The 19,052-nt window shown below is 42.8% G+C and overlaps 2 protein-coding genes across 2 annotated transcripts in view; both read right to left on the bottom strand.

Annotated features, from left to right (window-relative positions):
• Nucleotides 1-6,137, bottom strand: part of LOC137095533 (hepatocyte nuclear factor 3-gamma-like) — a 44,384-nt gene extending 38,247 nt beyond the window's left edge. The window contains exon 1 of the mRNA XM_067462307.1: nucleotides 5,695-6,137. Coding sequence (XP_067318408.1) covers nucleotides 5,695-5,766 — 72 coding nt within the window. The 5' untranslated portion in view covers nucleotides 5,767-6,137. The remainder of the gene's footprint in view (nucleotides 1-5,694) is intronic.
• Nucleotides 6,138-15,079: 8,942 nt separating this feature from the next.
• Nucleotides 15,080-19,052, bottom strand: LOC132782090 (interferon regulatory factor 2-binding protein 1). The gene has a single exon (XM_060786760.2). It carries the CDS (start codon nucleotides 18,647-18,649, stop codon nucleotides 16,820-16,822), a length of 1,830 nt encoding a protein of 609 aa, XP_060642743.2. The 5' UTR covers nucleotides 18,650-19,052; the 3' UTR covers nucleotides 15,080-16,819.

The following is a 19,052-nucleotide window of genomic DNA, read 5'->3' as shown; positions in this document are numbered from 1 at the left end:
AATTATATCAACATTGAACAAATTATATCAACATTCTATCAACATAGAACAGAAGCATCAATTTCCTATATATATATATATATATATAATCCTATAGCACTATGTAACACAGTTTTTGTTCCTGGGTTATAAATGTCATTTCCTAACTGGTTCTATCATTTAAAAAGTTTATTAAACTACAAAAACTTTGGTAGGAAGTTTTTGTAGTTTAATAAATCTATCTATCTAGATATATATAGATATATATATATATAGGAAATTTATGCTTCTGTTCGATGTTGATATAATGTTGATATAATTCATTCTATGTTGATATAATTTATTTGATAGGTTATGTCTTAATTTTAGATGTTAAATTATAATTTCTTTTTATATGTTGGGTTATTATTTTTGCTATTATGTGTGTATTGGTTGTCGTATCCAGGCATTGAATGTTCACCTTTTTGTGATTGGAATATGTCCTGATTCCCTTCGGGGAGATAGGGCTGAATATAAATAAAAGTTTTTCTATCTATCTATCTATCTATCTATCTATCTATCTATCTATCTATCTATCTGAAGAGCCAGCCCTGATATCTATCTATCTATCTATCTGTCTGTCTGTCTGTCTATCTGAAGAGCCAGCCCTGATATCTATCTATCTATCTGTCTGTCTGTCTGTCTATCTGAAGAGCCAGCCCTGATATCTATCTATCTATCTATCTATCTATCCATCCATCCATCCATCTATCTATCTGTTACAACTGATATCAATTGATATCTATATTTCCTTCTCCTTCTCCTTCCTATCATCTATCTATCAATCAATCCTTTCTGTCATCCCGATAGATAGATAGATAGATAGATAGATAGATAGATAGATCACTTAAGGGTTGCCTTTAAGAGCCTGCCTGGATATCTGTCTGTCTGACTATTATCCATCCATCCATCCATCCATCCATTGATATCTGCTTCTATATCTATCTATCTATCTATCTATCTATCTATCTATCTAGCCAGCCATTGATATCTATATCTATCTATCTATCTATCTATCTATCTATCTATCTATCTACCTACCTACCTACCTAGCCATCCATCCATCCATCCATCCATCCATCCATCCATCCATCCATCCATCCACTGATATCTATCAACATTTTTCTCTCTCTCTCTCTCTCTCCATCTATGTATCCACTGATACCTATCAACATCTATCTATCGATCTCTTCTCCTCCTCCTCCTTTTCCTCTTTTTCCTTCCTATCATCACCACATTATTTACCTTTCTCCCCATAGGGACTCAAGCCCTCTGTTTGTCTGTCTGTCTACCTACCTACCTACCTACCCATCCACTGATATCTATCAATATCTATCTATCTATCTCCTCTTCCTCTTCTCCTCTTCCTCTTTCTCCTTCCTATTATCATTTATGTCTCGCCTTTCTCCTCATAGGGACTGAAGGCCAATATCTATCTGTCTGTCTATCTATCTATCTATCTATCTATCTATCTATCTATTAATATCAATATATCTATCTGTCCTCTCCATAAATTGCAAGATAGATAGATAGATAGATAGATAGATAGATAGGTATCACTTATGGGTTGCCTTGAAGAGCCAGCCTGGATATTTGTCTGTCTGTCTGACTATTTATCAACTATCTGTCCTATCTATCTATCTATCTATCTATCTATCTCCTCTTCCTCTTCTCCTTTTCCTCTTTCTCCTTCCTATCATCATTATTTATGTCTCGCCTTTCTCCCCATAGGGACTGAAGGCCAATATCTTTCTTTCTTTCTTTCTTTCTTTCTTTCTTTCTTTTTATCAATTAATATCTATATAACTATCTGCCATCTCCATAAATTGCAAGATAGATAGTTAGATAGATATATTGGTATCACTTATGGGTTGCATTGAAGAGCCAGCCTGGATATTTGTCTGTCTGACTGACTATTTATCAACTATCTATCCTATCTATCTATCTATCTATCTATCTATCATCTCTCTCTATCTCTATCTCTATTATCTGTCTATCTTCTATCTATCTATCCAACTCTTTGATTCTATGATCTATCTATCTATCTATCTATCTATCTATCTATCTAAATAAATAAATAAAATTATGTACTATTGCTATACCTAGGTCTGTCTGTCTGTCTATCTATCTATCTATCTATCTATCTATCCTATCTATCTATCTATTTATCTATTATCTATCATCTCTCTCTCTCTCTATTATCTGTCTATCTATCTATCTATCTATCTATCTATCTATCTATCTATTATCTATTAGATGTTTTATTGTTTTATTATTTTGTAATGATTGTTTATTATGCTACTGTTTTAATTGTTTTAACTGTTCTATGATGTTTTGAACATTTAATTTTGCTATTGTAAACCGCTTTGAGTCACCCGAGGGCTGAGAAAAGCGGTATATAAATATAGTAAATAATAAATAAATAAATAGGTAGTAGTGAAAATAATTTTGTTATCCCCAAAAGTCACTTTCCCAAGCTCTGGCTTTGAGAACTGAGCGGAACCGAGAGAGAAACGGTAGCTCTGAGTGTGCCACCAAATACCAGATATTGAGTTTAAAAGCAATTTTGGACCTTCCTCGCTCTTTCTTGGCCCAATTGAAGTCTTCCTAGGAACATCTCACCCACCTCGGTTGAGGAAAAGCGGAGATTTGACTGTATCTCTGAAAGTAACTCTGAGGTTTTATGAGACGAACAGCTTCACGGAGCGAGACCCTGTTGACTTCCCTCTAGCTTTTAAGTCCGCTTTAGTGGCCATGTATAAATATCACACTTGTGTATTGAAACAAATAAAGAGTGGGACACAAAAGCACTCGTTCCCATCCCATCGTAATCATAAATAATGGCTCTGTTTCCCAAATAGTATTATTTTACATGTGACGAACTCTCCAAAAAGTCCCGGTCCAACAAGTATAGCTTCTTTCAATCTTATGTGTATATGTGTGTGTTTGTGTATAGTTCCAAATATTTCAATTCCAATCATCTCTGCCAGTGTTTATGTGTAGATATGTATAAACAATATATAATAAACAAACATCTATTCCAAAATATTTCAATTTAACTCAGGTCTGCCACTTCTTTATAGTACTACTAGCCATTCCCTGCCATGCATTGCTGTGGCTCAATCTATGTATATGTGTTTTGTGTGCATATATATTTGTGTATATATGTGTGTTTGCATATATATATATATATATATATATATATATATAGAGAGAGAGAGAGAGAGAGAGAGAGAGAGAGAGAGAGGTGTATATATGTGTGCGTATATATTTGTGTACATGCATATTGTACACAAATATATTGTACACAATGTCTCGCCTTTCTTCCCATATCCAAATATGCATATTTGTGTTTATATATGTGTGTTTGCATATATATATATATATAGAGAGAGAGAGAGGTGTATATATGTGTGCGTATATATTTGCGTACCTGCATATTGTGTATATGCGTGTGCTTGTCTATATGCATATTTGTGTTTATATATGTGTGTGTATGTGTATATGTATATATGTATGTGTGCATGCATGTGTATATGTATATGTGTGTATATATGTGTGTGTATATTATTTTATTTGTGTGCGTTTGTGCATATATATACGTGTGTATGAATGTGTGCTTCTGTATATGTATATGAGTGTATGTGTATATGTATATATGGTGTATTTTGGGGGTTTTAAGTCTGCTTCGCTGGGGTTTTGTGTGTGTGTGTGTGTTTTTAGGGTGATGGACACTCATTGGACTGTTAGGTGTATTGCGTCCAAATTTGGTGTCAATTTGCCCAGTGGTTTTTGATTTATACGTTTTTATTACGTTTTTATTTATATAGATGTGCACGTATATACATGTGCACATATATATGTGTGTGTGTGTGTGTGTATACATATATCTTTGTGTGTGTACGCATTTATGTGTATGTGTGTAAAACAAATATTTGTTCCAAAAATATATTTCACATTTGTGAGTTCATTATAGTATTATGTTTACGGATATATGTATATATAGATTTTAGGTAAGCAAGCATTTATTTCAAAACGTTTCGACTCACCTCTGCGGATTTGTTCTAGTATCATGTTTATGTATGTGTGTATATATGTGTGATATATATACATATGTATATATGTTTGTGTATGTGTGTGTATATGCATATATATGTGTATATAATGGTATAGTACAATATAGTAATATATAATACTGATATTGTACTATGCTAATGATATAATATATTGTATGTATATATATATCTTGTAAGCTTCCCTGAGTCCTCTTCGGGGTGAGAAGGGCGGCATATAAATGTCATAAATAAATAAATTGTCGTAAATAAATAAATAAATGTATATGTGTCTCTCTGTGTGTATGTATATATGTGTCTGTGATAGATATATACGCAAATATATTTACACAGACATATATTTACACAGACGCATATATGCACACACACACTGACACATATATACATATACATTTACACATGTATATGTATATGTATATATAATTGTCATAAATAGATAAATAAATAAATAAATGTGTGTCTCTCTGTGTGTATGCATATATGTGCCTGTGATAGATATATACGCAAACACATATATTTATGCAGACGCATATATGCACACACACAGGGACACATATATACATATACCTTTACACATGTATATGTATATGTATATATAATTGTCATAAATAAATAAATAAATGTATATGTGTCTCTCTGTGGTGTATGTATATATATGTCTGTGATAGATATATACGAAAACATATATATATTGCCGTAAATAAATAAATAAATAAATAAATAAATGTGTGTCTCTCTGTGGTGTATGTATATATGTGTCTGTGGTAGATATATACGAAAACACATATATATTGCCGTAAATAAATAAATAAATGTATGTGTGTCTCTCTGTGTGTATGTATATATGTGTCTGTGATAGATATATACGCAAACACATATATTTACACAGACGCATATATATGCACACTCACACGGACACATATATACATATACATTTACACATGTATATGTATATCTGATTGTCGTAAATAATGTATATATAATTGTTGTAAATAAATAAATAAATAAATGTATATGTGTCTCTCTGTGTGTATGTATATATGTGTCTGTGATAGATATATACGAAAGCACATATATTTATGCAGACGTACATATGCACACGCACACGGACACATATATACATATACATTTACACATGTATATGTATATATAATTGTCGTAAATAATGTATATATAATTGTTGTAAATAAATAAATGTATATGTGTCTCTCTGTGTGTATGTATATATGTGTCTGTGATAGATATATACGCAGACACATATATTTACACAGACGCATATATGCACACACACATGGACACATATATACATTTACACATGTATATGTATATATAATTGTCGTAAATAAATAAATAAATGTATATGTGTCTCTCTGTGTGTATGTATATATGTGTCTGTGATAGATATATTGTTGTTCATTCGTTCAGTCGTCTCCAACTCTTCATGACCTCATGGATATATATATGTATAGATATTTACGCAAACACATATATTTGCACAGATGCATATATGCACACACACATGGACACATACATTTACACATGTATATGTATATATATCTCAAACCAACACAGATCTATTCCGAAGCATTTCACTCCGACTCACCTCTGTGGGATCGTTGTAGTACGAAGTCCATTCCGAAATATCGTGCGATTCCATTTTGACGGAGCCCAGCATTCCAAAAATCCCGTCGAGAGGGAAGGAAATTAAAATGAAGGAATGGGATGGAGATTTGTTAGAAATATAGATAGATAGAGATTCAAAAATCCTGGAATCACTTTCTTCTGGGTCCTTCCTCTTCTTTAAAGAAAATAGGTGTTCTTTCCGGCCCAATGGTGTCCACCCAAAGGAGCAACGGGTTCGAGTCTGACCACTGGACGGACGCCTATTTCGGACTCGGTCCCAATTGGGAATGCAACTTTTCCCACCTAGAAGCCAATTGGACTCAACAGGCTTCCATGGATGCGGACGATGGGTCCGATCTTGGGACGGCGCATTGGTTGCGATGCCTTTTGGTCGCTCAGAGGCCCAACCGGCTTGGTCTCTGCAGGAAGAAGGGCTGGTCCTTTGGAAGAGAGAAGCAAGTCTTTATAAAGTGAGACACTTCTCCCAATACTCCGCCCCAAAAAGGATTTTTTTTTGGCCTTAGGTGAGTTCCATCATCCAATGCCATAGGTATCATTGCCATCTGGTGGAAGAGAGCTGTCCAACATGGGAGCTGGCCAACCAAAAAGACATCCAAATTGGCAGAGAAAAAAATACATAATAATAATAATAACAAGAACTTCAAAAAGTTTGCGTCTTGTTTATTCCCTTTATTCATAGAATCATAGAATCATAGAATCAAAGAGTTGGAAGAGACCTCATGGGCCATCCAGTCCAACCCCATTCTGCCAAGAAGCAGGAATATTGCATTCAAATCACCCCTGACAAATGGCCATCCAGCCTCTGCTTAAAAGCTTCCAAAGAAGGAGCCTCCACCACACTCCGGGGCAGAGAGTTCCACTGCTGAACAGCTCTCATAGTCAGGAAGTTCTTCCTCATGTTCAGATGGAATCTCCTCTCTTGTAGTTTGAAGCCATTGTTCCATTGCGTCCTAGTCTCCAAGGAAGCAGAAAACAAGCTTGCTCCCTCCTCCCTGTGGCTTCCCCTCACATATTTATACATGGCTATCATATCTCCTCTCAGCCTTCTCTTCTTCAGGCTAAACATGCCCAGTTCCCTAAGCCGCTCCTCATAGGGCTTGTTCTCCAGACCCTTGATCATTTTAGTCGCCCTCCTCTGGACACATTCCAGCTTGTCAATATCTCTCTTGAATTCAATTGTAATAATTGTAGGAATTGTGATTACTACCACTATTATTGCGATTACATTATGTAACTAAGTTTGGAAAACTTTCTGTTCCTGGTTTGAAAGTGTTATTTCCTGTTTAATTGGGCAATCCTTACTTTGAAAGTAGTTGTTATCCTCCAGGAACTTCGTTTTTGTGCCACACACTACGTTGAATTGTATTGTCGAAAGCTTTCATGGCTGGAATCACTAGGTTCTTGTAGGTTTTTTCGGGCTATAGGGCCATGTTCTGGAGGCATTTCTCCTGACGTTTCGCCTGCATCTATGGCAAGCATCCTCAGAGGTAGTGAGGTCTGTTGGAAATAGGACAATGGGTTTATATATCTGTGGAATGGCTGGGGTGGGGCAAAGAGCTCTTCTCTGCTGGAGCTAGGTGTGAATGTTTCAGCTGACCACCTTCATGAACAAAATCTGGCTACCAGTATTAAAAAACTCTAAAATTGCAACAGCAAAACAGCAGAGAGGAAACAACCAGGCACATCTTAACACCTCTCAACAGAACATTTTCCCAGGCTCAGCCAGGCCTTCAAATGCTAATGAAAGTGGTCAGCTGAAATATTCACACCTAGCTTCAGCAGAGAGCTCTTTGTCCCACCCTGGTCATTCCACAGATATATAAACCCATTTTCCTATTTCCAACAGACCTCACTACCTCTGAGGATGCTTGCCATAGATGCAGGCGAAACGTCAGGAGACAATGCTTCGGGAACATAGAATCAGAGAATCAAAGAGTTGGAAGAGACCTCATGGGCCATCCAGTACAACCCCATTCTGCCAAGAAGCAGGAAAATTGCATTCAAAGCACCCCTGACAGATGGCCATCTAGCCTCTGTTTAAAAGCCTCCAAAGAGGGAGCCTCCACTACACTCCTGAGCAGAGAGTTCCACTGCTGAACAGTGATCATGTGGGCCATCCAGTCCAACCCCATTCTGCCAAGAAGCAGGAACACTGTATTCAAATCACCCCTGACAGATGGGCATCCAGCCTCTGTTTAAAAGCCTCCAAAGGAGGAGCCTCCACTACACTCCGGGGCAGAGAGTTCCACTGCTGAACAGTGATCTTGTGGGCCATCCAGTCTTTCCTCATTCTGCCAAGAAGCAGGAAAATTGCATTCAAATCACCCCCAACAGATGGCCATCCAGCCTTTGTTTAAAAGCTTCCAAAGAAGGAGCCTCCACCACACTCCGGGGCAGAGAGTTCCACTGCTGAACAGCTCTCACAGTCAGGAAGTTCTTCCTCATGTTCAGATGGAATCTCCTCTCTTGTAGTTTGAAGCCATTGTTCCATTGCGTCCTAGTCTCCAGGGAAGCAGAAAACAGGCTTGCTCCTTCCTGCCTGTGGCTTCCTCTCACATATTTATACATGGCTATCATATCTCCTCTCAGCTTTCTCTTCTTCAGGCTAACCATGCCCAGCTCCTTAAGCCGCTCCTCATAGGGCTTGTTCTCCAGACCCTTGATCATTTGAGTCACCCTCCTCTGGACATGGCCATACAGCCTGGAAAACACACAACAACCCAGGTTTTGAAGTTTAATAAACTTCTAACTCTACGTCCCATCTCGGAGTTTAAGATCTTCTGGGGAGGCCCTGCTCTCGGCCCCACCTCTGTTGCAAACGCACTTGGTGGGGACGAGGGACAGGATCTTCTTGGTGGTGGCCCCCCGCCTGTGGAATTCACTCCCTAGCGAAATTAGCTTATCCACATCCCTCCTTTCCTTCAGAAAGAAGTTAAAAACGTGGTTGTGGGAACAGGCCTTCGGGTAATACGCTGATAATGACAATGGCAATGATGACAATTCGCTATGGAAATGGACTACACAACAAGATGAGTCCACAGCAGACACTCTGCTGGCTGTTGTATTGGATCACACGTCGGACCCTTCCCAATAATTACTACTACTACTACTACTACTAATAAATATTATTATTATTATTATTATTATTATTATTATTATTATTATTGGAGGTCCTAAGCGAATAAATGAAACTATGGATAAGTGAAATGGAAAATATTAGCTTTGTGAATACAGGGATTGTACTCTATATACTGCCCTGAACTCTTAAAGGGAAAGGAACACATAAATTATTATTAATCTTATTGGGTTGCTGTAAGTTTTCCAGGCTATTTGGCCATGTTCCAGAAGCATTCTCTCCTGACTTTTTGCCCACATCTATGGCAGGCATCCTCAGAGGTTGAGAGCTCTGTTAGAAACGAGGCAAGTGAGGTTTATATACCTGTGAAATTATGTCCAGGGTTGGAGAAAGAACTCTTGTCTGCTTGAGGCAAGTATGAATGTTGCAATTGGCCACTTTAATTAGCACTGAATGGCCTTGCAGCTTCAAAGCCTGGCTGGCTGCTGCCTAGGGTGATCCTTTGTTGGGAGGTGTTAGCTGACCCTGATTGTTTCCTGTCTGGACTTCTCCTATTCTTACCTATACCGTATACCATGCGGTATAGTCTACCGTAAACCATGTAGCTGTGGACAAGTCTACATAGGGATCACCAAATGCAGCAGCAATGCCCAAACAGGAGTCAAGGAACCTTATTATTATTATTATTATTATTATTATTTAGAGCTTTTATAACCTGGTCTGCAGACTCAACAAGAGAAGTCAGCCATAGCAGAGCACTTGGAGAACCAACCTGGACGCAGCATATTATTTGAGAACACAGAAATACTGAACCACTCCGACAACCATCATGTCAGACTACACAGAGAAGCCATTGAAATCCACAAGCATGTGGGGAATTTCAACAGAAAGGAGGAAACCATGAAAATGACCAAAATCTGGCTACCGGTATTTTAAAAAACTCTAAAATCAGGACTGTAAATAAAGAACAACACTCTGAAAACAGGGGAATTCCAGACAAGAAACAATCAGGGCCAGCTTACACCTCCCAACAAAGGACCCCCCCCCCAGGCAGGAAGCAGCTAGGCTTTGAAGCTGCAAGGCTAATCAAGGTGGCCAATCAAGGTGGTTTATAAAGAGTAACACTCAGAAAACAGGAGAATTCCAGACAGGAAACAATCAGGGCCAGCTAACACCTCCCAACAAAGGACCCCCCCAGGCAGGAAGCAGCTAGGCTTTGAAGTTGCAAGGCTAATCAAGGTGGTTTATAAAGAGCAACACTCAGAAAACAGGGAGAATTCCAGACAGGAAACAATCAGGGCCAGCTAACACCTCCCAACAAAGGACCCCCCAGGCAGGAAGCAGCTAGGCTTTGAAGCTGCAAGGCTAATCAAGGTGGCCATCTACTGCCTCAAGTAGGCAAGAATTCTTTCTCCCACCCTGGACATTGCATAGATATATATACCTTACTTACCTAGTTTCCAACAGACCTTACACTGCTGAGGATGCCTGCCATAGATGTGGGTGAAATGTCAGGAGAGAATGCTTCTGGAGCACGGCCATATAGCCCTGAAAACTCACAGCAATCCAGTGATTCCGGCCATGAAAGCCTTCGACAACATAATACTATTATTATTGTTATTATTATTACTATTATTGTATAACAACACAATACTAATTATTATTATTATTATTATTATTATTATTACTATTATTGTATAGGATATCCTAAGTGAAGTATTTGCCCCATGGATACGGGGGTCATGCTATATGCTGGCCTGAACTCTTAAAGGGAAAGAAAAACATAAATTGCTATAATAATAATAATAATAATAATAATAATAATGATGAGACACTTTCGGGCTAAAAAGGCGGTATACAAATATGGTAAACAAATAAACGATAAATATTATTACTATTATTCTTCCTCCGCAGAGAGATTTCGTTGCCACAAACAAAACACGACGCAGGGTAAATTGAGAAAAAAAAAAGATAATCAAGTTTATTGACAGAGACAAGTAAATGAAATACAAAAAAATCCCCCAAACTTAACATTCTCTTTTCCCCATAATGCGGAAATCCGCTCCTTCTTCTCCTTGCGTCGCCTTGAACCCCACCGTCGCAATACTCAAAAATACACAGAGCCATCTCTCGATGCATAACAGAGTTTGAGGACCACACAAGTCAGACTTTTATACAGATATACGTCTGTCTCCGATCCCTCCGCCTCTCCGAATCACATTTATTTATGTACACCTCCATAATCGAAATCCCTATTGATTTATTGCGATAGACTCCCCCCCCCCCCCCGCCCATCCCTTACAAGGCTTTGATTTTGCTTGGGGTTAGGAATTAAGCTGAGTTGCTGTGAGTTTTCCGGGTTGTCTGACCATATTTCAGAAGCATTCTCTCCTGACGTTTCGCCTACATCTATGGCAGGAATCCTCAGAGGTTGTGGAGTCTGTTGGAAACTAGGCAAGTGAGGTTTATGTATCTGTGGAAGAAAGAACTCTTGTCTGTTTGAGGCAAGTGTGAATCCAGGCCTGGGGGAATCCCAACAAAGGATTCTCCCAGGCAGGAAGCAGCCAAGCCTTGAAGCTGCAAGGCTATTCAATGCTGATCAAGGTGATCAATTGCAGCATTCAGACTTACCTCAAACAGACAAGAGTTCTTTCTCCCACCCTGGACATTATTCCACAATTATATATAAACCCCACTTGCCTAGTTTCCATGGATTGTTGTGTGTTTTCCGGGCTGTATGCCTATGTTCTAGAAGCATTCTCTCCTGATGTTTCACCTGCATCTATGGCAAGCATCCTGCCATAGATGCAGGCGAAATGTCAGGAGAGAATGCTTCGGGAGCATGGCCATACAGTCCGGAAAACACACAACAACCCAGTTGCCTAGTTTCCAACTGACCTCACAACGTGGATTGTTGTGTGTTTTCTGGGCTGTATAGCCATGTTGCAGAAGCATTCTCTCCTGATGTTTCGCCTACATCTATTGCAAGCATCCTGGCATAGATGCAGGTGAAATGTCAGAGGAGAATGCTTTGGGAACATGGCCATACAGTCTGGAAAAAACACAACACCCAGTTGTCTAGTTTCCAACTGACCCCACAACGTGGATTGTTGTGTGTTTTCCGGGTGTATGGCCATGCTGCAGAAGCACTCTCTCCTGACGTTTCACCTCCATCTATGGCAGGCATCCTCAAGAGGTTGTGATGACCTCACAACGTCTGAGGATGCCTGCCATAGATGCAGGCGAAATGTCAGGAGAGAATGCTTCTGGAGTATAGCCATACAGTGCAGAAAACAAACAGCAACCCAGTGACTCCAGCCATGAAAACATTCGACAATACATTGACCTCACAACCTTTGAGGATACCTGTCATAGATGTGGACGAAACGTCAGGAGAGAATGCTTCCGGAACATAACCATACAGTGCAGAAAACAAACAACAACACAGTGACTCCGGCCATGAAAACCTTCGACAATACATTGACCGCACAACCTTTGAGGATACCTGTCATAGATGTGGATGAAATGTCAGGAGAGAATGCTTCTGGCCAGAACTCACAACAATCCAGAGATCCAGCCATGAAAGCCTTCGACAACACAAAGATATATAACCTCTAGGCATGGGCAATCCTGTTTCTAAAGTACTTACAAAATTAAAGTTCTGGCAGTGAAAACTAGGGGGCGCTGGTGCTTTGCTTCTACAGTGTTGCTAAAGTTTTGGTGGTGAAAATTTCAGAACTCTAACAAAACTTTCAAAAATTTTGTTATAAATTGCAGTTCCTAATTGGTTCTGTCGTAAAAATCACCAATAATGAAATAATAATGGAATTTTGAAAGTAGTTCTGAAATTTTCAGCTAAAGTTGCTAAAGTTCTGGCGGTGAAAATTTCAGAACTCTAACAAAACTTTCAAAATTTTGTTATAAATGGCAGTTCCTAATTGGTTCTGTCATAAAAAAAATCGCCAATAACGAAATAATAATGAAATTTTGAAAGTAGTTCTGAAATTTTCACCACCAGAACTTTAGCAACACTTTAGAAACAAAGCACCAGCGCCCCCTAGTTTTCACCACCAGAACTTTACTTTTGCAAGTACTTTAGAACCATGCCTAGTAACCTCATGTTGTGTTAGGTTCCAGTTAGGGAACTGTCCCCAGTGATGAAAATTTGGCTTCTGGATTGTATTGGTAACCAATTGGCGGCCAATTTCGGTTCCTAGAAGACTCAAATCTATTGATTTTGCGAGTCGGAACTCCAACATACAGAAGGCCAGAAATTATATTATTAGAAACTGCACTGATTGCATTGAAATGAATGGACGATGCTCTCCGATTCAATGACAGTGCGTGCGGCATCCCAAATGGATTGGGAACCCTATAACGCCATGATGGTGAACCTATGACACGCGTATCAGCACTGACACTCATGACTATTTTTGATGATACGCAGACACATGCGGCCCAAGTGCGGCATCCCAAATGGATTGGGAACCCTATAACGCCATGATGGTGAACCTATGACACGCGTATCACCACTGACACTAATGGCTATTTTTGATGACATGCGGCTGCATACAGAGAAATACACCTTACAAGAGCCAAACTAATTCCATCCTTAAATTTTAACATCTGCACATTTGAGCATTGTTCACTCCATAACTCAGTGCGGATTATACATTTTTCTTACGCCATGATGGTGAACCTATGACACGCGTATCAGCACTGACGCGCATGGCTATTTTTGATGACATGCGGCCGCATACGGAGAAATACACCTTATAAGAGCCAAACTAATTCCATCCTTAAATTTAACATCTGCACATTTGAGCATTGTTCACTCCATAACTCAGCGCGGATTATACATTTTTCTTACGCCATGATGGTGAACCTATGACACGCGTATCAGCACTGACGCGCATGGCTATTTTTGATGACATGCGGCCACATACAGAGAAATACACCTTACAAGAGCCAAACTAATTCCATCCTTAAATTTAACATCTGCACATTTGAGCATTGTTTACTCCATAACTCAGCGCGGATTATACATTTTTCTTGCGCCATGATGGTGAACCTATGACACGCGTATCAGCACATGGCTATTTTTGATGACACGCAGACACATGAAGCCGCATACGGAGAAGAACACCTTACAAGAGCCAAACTAATTCCATCCTTAAATTTAACATCTGCACATTTGAGCATTGTTTACTCCATAACTCAGCGTGGATTATACATTTTTCTTACGCCATGATGGTGAACCTATGACACGCATATCAGCACTGATGCGCATGGCTATTTTTGATGACATGTGGCCGCATACAGAGAAATACACCTTACAAGAGCCAAACTAATTCCATCCTTAAATTTAACATCTGCACATTTGAGCATTGTTTACTCCATAACTCAGCGTGGATTATACATTTTTCTTACGCCATGATGGTGAACCTATGACACGCGTATCAGCACTGACGCGCATGGCTATTTTTGATGACATGCGGCCGCATACAGAGAAATACACCTTATAAGAGCCAAACTAATTCCATCCTTAAATTTAACATCTGCACATTTGAGCATTGTTCACGCCATAGCACGGATTATACATTTTTTTCTTATTTAGACTATAAATATTGCAAAATTATGTTGTTTTCTCTCTCTCGAAGTGACACCCCACCCAAGTTATGCTCAGGTTTTTGGCAAATTTTGACACACCAAGCTCAAAAGGTTGCGGACAGGCTTCCCCATCCAACCGCTCCTCAATTCCTTCTCATCTCTCCCACTTATATTTTTGATTTTTCCTGTTTTTGGTGTGCATGCTGAAGTCTTTTGGTATGGGGGGAAAGGAAACCACCCACCTTCCGCTTTCGGACATAAAAAATCTACACAAGAGGCACTTTTCCCGTCTTTTTCCCGTCTCCCATCCGACTCGTCTTCCTTTCTTCTTCCTGCTCAGAGAATCAAAACTGGCTAGTACAGAAATCCGGACTCTTTTTTATATATATATAGAATATATATATAAATGCTGCACAGATTTAGGGCTGTCCCATATATATATATCTATGTACACACACACAAAACACACAGTAGAATGGAGACACTGGTATTTAGGATGGTGGGCAATGGATATGATGGGATAAGGGAAGGAAAAGACAACTGGGTTGTTGTAGGTTTTTTCGGGCTGTATGGCCATGGTCTAGAGGCATTCTCTCCTGATGTTTCGCCTGCACTTTGGCAAGCATCCTCACTACCTCTGAGGATGCTTGCCAAAGTGCAGGCGAAACGTCAGGAGAGAATGCCTCTAGACCATGGCCATACGGCCCGAAAAAACCTACAACAACCCAGTGATTCCGGCCATGAAAGCCTTTGACAATACAGGAAAAGACAACGTTGGGGGAAACGTACGGATACGAGAGGAAGGAAGTTTTGGTTCGGGGATATAAGGAACGATAGGGCATCCTATCATATGGGGTCGGGTACTTGGATAAACAAAACAGCTGCCCTTAAAAAAATAATAATCATCATTGGGTTGTTGTAGTTTTTTTTTCGGGCTATATGGCCATGTTCTAGAGGCATTCTCTCCTGACGTTTCGCCTGCATCTATGGCAAGCATCCTCAGAGGTAGGGAGGTCTGTTGGAACTAATCAAGGTGGTGAGTTGAAACATTCACACCTAGCTCCAAAACAAGGACATCCAAAACAAGGACATCTAATCACCTCTCAACAAAAGTTTGCTCCAGGCACAGTCAGGCCATTGTATGCTAATCAAGGTGGTTAGTTGAAACATTCACACCTAGCTCCAAAACAAGGACATCCAAAACAAGGACATCTAATCACCTCTCAACAAAAGTTTGCTCCAGGCACTGTCACGCCATTATATGCTAATCAAGGTGGTGAGTTGAAACATTCACACCTAGCTCCAACAGACAAGAGTCCTTTGTCCCACCTTGGACGTCATTCCACAGATATATAAACCCTTTTTCCTAGTTCCAACAGACCTCACTACCTCTGAGGATGCTTGCCATAGATGCAGGCGAAACGTCAGGAGAGAATGCCTCTAGAACATGGCCATATAGCCCCAAAAAAACTACAACAACCCAGTGATTCTGGCCGTGAAAGCCTTCGACAATAATCATCGTATTTTCTAACTCTCCGGATGCGTCGTTGTTGTAGTTGTTTTTCGGGCTATATGGCCATGTTCTAGAGGCATTCTCTCCTGACGTTTCGCCTGCATCTATGGCAAGCATCCTCAGAGGTAGTGAGGTCTGTTGGAACTAATCAAGGTGGTGAGTTGAAACATTCACACCTAGCTCCAACAGACAAGAGTTCTTTGTCCCACCCTGGTTATTCCACAGATATATAAACCCTTTTTCCTAGTTCCAACAGACCTCACTACCTCTGAGGATGCTTGCCATAGATGCAGGCGAAACGGAAGGAGAGAATGCCTCTAGAACAGGGGTCAGGAACCTTCGGCCCTCCAGGTGTGGTGGACTTCAACTCCCACAATTCCTTGGGCCAAGGTAAGCCTTTGGGGCAAATGCCGAGCCTCAAGGAATTGCGGGAGTTGAAGTCCACCACACCTGGAGGGCCGAAGGTTCCCCATGCCTGCTCTAGAACATAGCCATATAGCCCCCAAAAAACTACAACAACTCAGTGATTCCAGCCATGAAAGCCTTCGACAATAATAATCGTATTTTCTAACTCTCCGGATTCGTCAGCGGCGTCTTTTCGCCCCGACGGAACAGCACAAATGATTGCCCCATAAGTAGGTTAAACATAAGACGTGGCTTCATATATCAGCTTGCTATGGAAATTATTATTATTTAAAAAATAGATTTATATACAAGGCCCCAGTCCACCGTGGGTGTCAAGCAAAGGGTGCCGGCGTGTGGCGCGGAATAAGTTACTAATTCCAGTCACAGCCACCGTGGAATCGGAGAGGGCGACGGAAGGGGGCTGAGCCCCGGCACACGGTCCCGGAGGATCGGCGGGCGGACGCCACTCTCTTTTTTTTTTCAGGGGTCGCGCTCCTTTTTTACTTTGACGTCTCCGGCTAAGATGGTGGCGATCTCGCCTTGCATGAAGGCCCAAGGGACGTTGGAGCCCACCAAGGGGCACTTCTCCCCGCTGGGGCAATACACCTCGCCGGCGGCTCCTTGGGCTTTGATGAAATCCCGGGAACACGGGAAGCAGAACTTGTGCCCGGGCACCGAAGGGCACTGGACGAAGTGGGTATCCTCCAGGCGCTCGTGGCAGATGGTGCAGCACAGCGGGGCGCTGCTGGCGCCGCCCGAGGAATCGGGGGCACTCTGGGTGCCGCTCGGCTCTACTCCCCCGGAAGAGTGGGCTCCGGAGGAAGAAGAAGAGGAAGACGAGGAGGAGGAAGTGGTAGTCGCTTGGCCCGGCTCTCCGTTGCGGGGCACCAAGCGGTGTTGGCCGGATGCGGCGGGCGAAGCCGGGCTGGCGCTGTTTTGCCGGGCGGTGGTGGAGTGCACCGGATTGACCTCTTTATTCCCCAAGGTGTCGGCCACGTTCTTCAGAGCCGTGATGGGCGAGGGGTCGTTGCGCAAGGAGCCCTCCGACACCGCCGACGTTGGCAAGTGTGCCATGCCAGAGGGATACATGCCACCGGCTGAACTCTGCGCCAACCAGTGCTGCCTCTGCTGTTGCTCCTCGCCGGTCATTTTTCCGGACAGCTCTCCTTCCGGCTCGGGGGAGGCTTTGCGCCTGCGCATCACGGCCCGCGAGGGCGGCACAGCCCTGAGCAGGAGGCTGGGCGGCATGGCGCAGTTGCTGTCGAGGTATTGCTGCGGCATCGTCTCCGCCGAGGGCGGCTCTCGGAAGAAGCGGACGTTTTCGGTGAACAGCTCGCCGAGGAGGCGCCACTCGTTGGAGCCGTGGCACTTCTCGTATTCGAGATACTTATACCCCGACGAGATTACTTTCCCGGGCTCCTTGAGGCAATCCTGGAACATCTGCTTGGCCACTCCTAAAACGCCGGCGTAGACGTTGCCGGAGCCGCACGGATACTCGGTGAAGAGCTTGAGCTCGTACTCGTAGCTGGGCCGAGGAGTGGCGTCGAAGGCGAAGATCCTCCCGACGAGTGAGTGGTCCTTCTTGAAGCGCACGTTGAAGGGGGCGCAGCCGTAGAGCGCCATCAGCCGCTCGCGCACCGCCTTGGGTTTGCCGTGCCACTCCTCCGCCCGGCCCCGCATAGCCTCGTTCAGCTCCGCCAAACACTCGCTGTTGCGCTGCTTCTCCTTCTCGTAGTCGCCGTACACCAACCTCGCCGGCTTGCCTAAATCGCCTAACATCGGCGACGCCATGATTCCCGGACGAGCCCCCAATCCGGAGACGGCGGCTAAGAGACCTTGGGGTCCGGCCATCAGCCCTTGCGGCACCAAATTGGGGGGCACCGGGCCAAGCAGCGCCCGGCGTGCCGTGGGACTTTGCCGGCTTCCTTCGCCCTCGTCAGAGCCGGAGCCGCGGGCCAAACCGTTGGGCAAGCGCGGGCTGAGGGCGTATTCGCCACCGGAGAGTCGCCCACTACCCCGCTCGTATCTTTCCAAGGATGCCATGCCACCGCCGCTTCCGCCGGCACCGCCGCCACCGTCCTTGGCATGCTTGGCACCTTGGGGACCTGGCGAGCGGCCTTCCTGCAAGACGTGGTTCCTCTTCAGCTGCCGGGCAGTCTCGATGAGGAATTCGATGCGGTCGGCGCCTTCGAAGTTGACGCAGCCCCGGCAGACGGCTTCGCTGAAGTCCCAGATCATGGCCCAGGGCATCTTGGGCAAGTCGCACAGGTAGCACCACTGCCGGCGTGACGTCTGCCCCGAGGAAGACATCCTGGAGGAAAGGCCCGTCCAAGGCCCGAGGCAACCGATGCAGCCGAGCTCCAACAGGGGGCCAAGAATGCAACTGGTGCAGCCAAGGCAGACCAGGCCAAGGAAACAGCAGCAGCCAGCCTCTGAGGATCACAACCAGGGCCTTCCCTTCTCTCTCTCTCTCTCTTGCAAAGCGTGCGGACGGGAATCCCGCCCCTAATGCGGGTTTGGCGCGGGAGGAGGAGGAGGAGGGAGACGAGGACGCGGAGGAGAACTCTCCCAAGGCCAGGGAGGGAGGAAGGAAGCAACCGGGGGGAAAGAGGGGGGCACCTGGCTTTCTTTTCTCCTCCTCTTCCCCCCTCCTCTCTTTCTCTTCTTCTCGCCCGCCTGCCCTCTTCCAGGGAGAAACTTACATAACTCCGCT

The sequence above is a fragment of the Anolis sagrei genome, chromosome Y, assembly GCF_037176765.1.
Source record: "Anolis sagrei isolate rAnoSag1 chromosome Y, rAnoSag1.mat, whole genome shotgun sequence".
In the NCBI taxonomy this organism is placed as follows: domain Eukaryota; kingdom Metazoa; phylum Chordata; class Lepidosauria; order Squamata; family Dactyloidae; genus Anolis; species Anolis sagrei.
Note: the sequence above shows the minus strand (reverse complement) of the source record. Positions and strands in the feature narration are given on the sequence as shown.

What these genes read in the sequence shown, in the direction of transcription:
- LOC132782090 (XM_060786760.2), bottom strand. Translation starts at nt 18,649, where the DNA reads ATGTCTTCCTCGGGGCAGACGTCACGCCGGCAGTGGTGCTACCTGTGC.